Here is a 5308-nt window from a genome sequence, read left to right as displayed (position 1 = left end):
TTTTTTTTTTTTAATGTAAAAATTTTAAACATTAGCAGGTCAGGTTTTTGTTTTGTTTTGTTTTGTTGAGACAGGGTCGCACTGTATAGTTGAGACTGACCTAGAGCTCACTATGTAGCCCAGGCTGGTATCAAACTGTGATCCTCCTGTCTCAGCCTCCCGAGTGATGGGATTATAGGCATGCGCCACCACACCAGCCTGGCAGGTCAGTTTTTAAAAGCTGAACATTTGGGAAACCACACAGGGAATCACTACTGTAACCTTGGGTCTCCTTCTTTGACTTGAAGGGAGTGGAAGGATCAACCATGTCTGGTCTCTTCGAGGCTTTCTCCCAGTTTGCATTCAGCCTGGCTTCCCCAGGCCTGGGAATGCTGTCACTGCTGCCACACCCCACCTGACACTCAAGGATCCCAGCTCTGACCTGATGTTCTCATTGGGCGCCTTCCCGTATCTCTTGATAGCGGAGCACTCATTCTTGTGGTTCAGCCAGGCGTCCTTCTGGCAGGTGCGGTCACAGTAGTGGGCGAACTTGCACTGCCCGCAGCGATGGAGCTTCTCCTGCCTCTTAAAGCAAGTGTGGCACACAAAGTTCACCAGGCTGGAAAGGCAGGGAGAGAATGCGTGGTTACTAATATGCTAGACAAACTAAAGAAAAGAGATTTATCTTGGCTCACATTTCAGGTCCACATCTGGCAGTGTCCCAAGGTGACACAGGACATCACAGGGTAATAGGCAAGAAGCATACATGTCCGTGTGTGTCTCCTCTGTTCTCTCCCTCTTCTAAAGCCACCAGGATTCAACTGTGGGGGCTTCATGCTGATGATGTCACCTAATCTTAATCACTTTCTGAAGTCCCCAACTCTAACCACAATAGCCAGGTTGTCCCCATCCTCTTAATACCTCACAGTGGGGATTAAATTTCATGCATGAACCTTTGGGGGATATACTTGAGCCACGTTCAAACCATAGCAGGGAGCACAGTGGGAAGGACACTATAATGGGTTCTCAGTGGGATGCTCCTGGTCTTTCTTTTTTTTTTTTTTTTGGTACCAGGGATTGAACTCAGGTCCTTGGGCTTGTGAGGCAGGAGGCAGGACCACTGAACTAAATCCCCAGCCCTGCTCCTGGTCTTTCTAAACTTCAGGTCCCCACTTTTCAAAATGAGTGACTTGAGTTTCCAAAGTTCCCTTTAAATTATAATTGGTCCTGAACTACGGGCCTCCTCTGGAGCCGCACTGTTTCCAGCAGAGGCCAGTGATTCTCTCTGACACAGAGCCAGTGGGGTGAGTTTTGCATCAGCGGCCGGCTTGGGACTCAGAGCCACCTCTGCTTCGCAGCCCGGCCCGAACTACAGGCCTCCTCTGGAGCCGTGCCCATTCCAGTAAGCGCCACTGATTGGCTCTGACACAGCGCCAGGAGGGTAGCCCCCCCCCACACCCTGCTATTAGATCCCCTGATTGAGCCAGTCCTTGGATGCACTCTGCAGAGGCATGGTGGGCTATAAAGGGTGGTGATTGATCCTATTATGTTCCTGATTGTATTGATAGGGACAAAGGGTAGGGATTGATTTGATAAGTTGTTTTCTCAATTATGAAAATGAGAATGTCTATAAGTTATTAGAGAATCAAAGACTGGGACACAATGATATCAGGAAGATTTAATGACCCAGAGATTGAATCAAGGGCAACCCAACAGCAAAAATAAAGATGAGAAAACACTTAAGCAACCCACAAAAACAGACTTCCAGTCCACCAATGGCAAACAGTAGGGCAAAGGAGGATGAAAAATCAGATAGTGAACCTCCAGGACACTCAGAACTCACAGCACAGGAAGTAAAAAACTGATCAATCAAGCTCTAGAAAAAATTCAAAACAGAAATTATTTCCCAAATAACCATAGAGATGGTGAGCAAAATGAAAGACATGATTCAAGGCTCCAGAACAGAAACTGACAAAAAAAATACATGAGCTTAGGAACATAATAGAAACCATGAAGGCCCAGAATAAGAAAGAAATGGAAACAATGAACACCCAACACAGGAAAGCAATGGAATCCATTAAACAGATTCAAATGGATATCCAGGAGATTAAAAACTCTATTGAAAGCATATTCAACAGAATAAAAGATTGCAAGAATAGAATCCCAGATATAGAAGATAGGATCGCAGACAGTGACCAAGAAAAGAGAGGTCTCTTAAAAACAGTAAGGGAACATGAGAAATCAATCCAACAACTCCTAAATGATGCAAAGAAGAATAACATAAGACTGATAGGTATCCATGAAGTACCAGGAGAAAATGCAAATGACTTAAAAAAAGCTGTTCAAAGAATTAATAACTGAAAATGTCCCAAACAGAGGGGAAGAATTAGACATACAGATAAGCGAGGCATATAGGACACCAACTAGTCACGATCAAAAAAAAATCTACACCTAGACATATAATAATCAAGATCCCAGAAACCCAACAGAACAAAATACTACAAGCAGTAAGAGAAAAGAAACAAATCATATGCAAAGGAAAGCCCATCAGAATCACAGCAGACTTTTCAACACAAACCCTTAGGGCAAGGAGAGCCTGGAGTGAGATATTTCAAGTACTAAAAGAGAACAACTTCCAACCTAGACTGATTGTATCCTGCAAAACTCTCTTTCAAATTAGATGGGGAAATAAGATACTTCCACGAGAAAGAACACCTGAGAAACCACATGAATACCAAACTAGCACTGCAAGCAATTCTAAACAAGATCCTAGAAAAAAACAATGAAGGCAACAACACCATGAGGCTCAACAGAGCAAATCAAACAGGCAAAGCAAGAAACTAAAAGGAGAAGGTGAAAAAGTAAAGAGTCAACAAAAGGCCAATAACATGACAATAATAAGTCAGTACACATCAGTTATAACCATCAATGTCAATGGCCTCAACTCACCAATCCAGAGAAACAGACTGGCAAAATGGAATAAGAAGCAAAATCCAACAATATGTTGTATACAAGAAACACACCTAGTGCAAAAAGAAGCCCATAGACTGAAAGTGAAAGGATGGAAAACAATTCTCCATGCAACAGGAGCCCAGAAAAAAGCAAGAGAAGCAATCTTACTCGCAGACAAAGCAAACTTCAAACCAAAACTGATTAAGAGAGACAAAGAAGGCCACTACCTCCTTGTAAAGGGAACAATCCAAGAGGAAGAAATGACAATCATAAATATATATGCTCCAAATATAAATGCCCCCAACTATATAAAACAAATATTAAGTAATGTGAAAAACCAAATAACCACTAATACAATTGTAGTGGGGGATCTGAATACCCCACTATCACAAATAGACAGATCATCTAGGCAAAAAATCAACAGTGAAATACTAGAACTGAACCAAGCTTTTGAACGTATGGACTTATTAGACATCTATAGAGTGTTCCACCCACAAAATCAGAATATACATTCTTTTCAGCTGCACATGGGTCATTCTCCAAGATAGATCACATACTAGCTCACAAAACAGGTTTGAATAAATGCAAAAGAACTGAAATTATTCCCTGTATATTATCAGATCACAGTGCAGTAAAGCTGGAGATCAATAGCATAAGAAACCGTAGGAACTTCACAAACACATGGAAATTGAATAACACTCTCCTGAACAATCAATGGATAATAGAGGAAATTAAAGAAGAAATCAGACAGTTTTTACAAATAAACAAAAATGCCAATACAGCATACAGGAATCTGTGGGACACAATGAAAGTAGTTCTAACATGGAAAATTCATAGCACTGAATGCCCACATTAGGAAAACAGAGCAAGCTCAAATAAACAACCTAATGATGACTCTTAGACTTCTAGAAAAACAAGAGCAAGAAAAACCCAAAGCTCGAACAAGAGAAGAAATTATAAAGATTAGAGCAGAAATCAATGCAATGGAAACTAAGAAAATGATACAAAAAAATAAATGAATCAAAGAGTTGGTTTTTTGAAAGAATAAATAAAATTGATAAACCCTTAGCAAACCTTATCAAAAAAAGGAAAGAAAATGCTCAGATTCATGCAATCAGGAATGAAAAAGGCGAAGTCACAACAGATCCCACAGAAATTCAGGGGATCATTAATACATACTATGAGAACCTGTACTCTAATAAAATGCAAAACACAGAAGAAATTAACAGATTTCTAGATACTTATTAATTACCAAAGTTGAACGAAGAAGATAAAAACATTTTAAATACCCCAATCACAATCAGTGAAATTGAAAATGTGATTAAAAACTTACCAACAAAGAAAAGCCCAGGTCCTGATGGATTCACTGATGAATTTTACAAGATATTTAGAGAAGATCTACTGCCATTACTCTTCAGACTTTTCAACGAAATTGAAAGAGAAGCAATACTACCAAATTCATTCCTGGAAGCAAATATCTCTTTGATTCCCAAACCTGGGAAAGATGTAACTAAAAAAGAGAACTACAGGCCAAATTCCTTAATGAATATAGATGCAAAAATCCTCTATAAGATACTAGCAAACAGAATACAGAGGATCATCAAGAAGATCATACATCCTGACCAAGTCGGATTTATTCCAGGGATTCAAGGATGGTTCAACATATGTAAATCAATAAATATAATACACTATATTAACAAAGTCAAGGACAAGAACCACATGATCCTTTCGATAGATGCAGAAAAAGCATTTAACAAAATTCAACACCCATTCATGATAAAAAACTCTGCAAAAAATTGGAATAGATGGTCTATGTATCAACTTAATAAAGGTTATCTATGAAAAACCAACAGCCAACATCATATTAAATGGCCAAAAACTGAAAACCTTCACATTAAAATCAGGAACAATACAAGGATGCCCACTATCACCACTCCTCTTTGATATAGTTCTGGAAACATTAGCCATAGCAATTAGACAAGAGAAAGAAATTAAAGCAATAAAAATAGGAAAGGAAGAAGTTAAACTGTCATTATTTGCTGATGATATGATACTCTACATTGAAGACCCAAAAAACTCCACCAAGAGACTTCTCGACTTAATTGATACTTTTAGCAGAACAGCTGGATACAAGGTCAACAAGCAAAAATCAACAGCCTTCTTGTACATAAACAACAGACTCACTGAGAAAGAAATTAGGGAAACAATTCCTTTCACAATAGCACCCAAAAAAATGAAGTATCTGGGAATCAATCTAACAAAGGAAGCAAAAGACCTCTACACTGAAAACTACAGCACTCTGAAAAAAGAGATCAAAGAGGATATAAGAAAATGGAAAGCTATCCCCTGCTCCTGGGTAGGAAGAATCAACATAGTG

At 39.3% G+C, this 5308-nt stretch overlaps 1 protein-coding gene across 8 annotated transcripts in view; it reads right to left on the bottom strand.

Moving 5' to 3' along the window:
* Positions 1-5308, bottom strand: part of Smyd1 (SET and MYND domain containing 1) — a 48213-nt gene that overhangs the window by 18739 nt on the left and 24166 nt on the right. For all 8 annotated transcript variants that reach the window (XM_010625638.3, XM_010625640.3, XM_010625641.3 and 5 more), the window contains one exon: positions 422-598. In XM_010625638.3, the coding sequence (XP_010623940.1) occupies positions 422-598 (177 nt within the window). The remainder of the gene's footprint in view (positions 1-421; positions 599-5308) is intronic.

Source organism: Fukomys damarensis, unplaced genomic scaffold (assembly GCF_012274545.1).
Source record: "Fukomys damarensis isolate Sample0158 unplaced genomic scaffold, DMR_v1.0_HiC HiC_scaffold_2, whole genome shotgun sequence".
In the NCBI taxonomy this organism is placed as follows: domain Eukaryota; kingdom Metazoa; phylum Chordata; class Mammalia; order Rodentia; family Bathyergidae; genus Fukomys; species Fukomys damarensis.
This window is presented reverse-complemented; position numbering and strand designations above follow the sequence as displayed.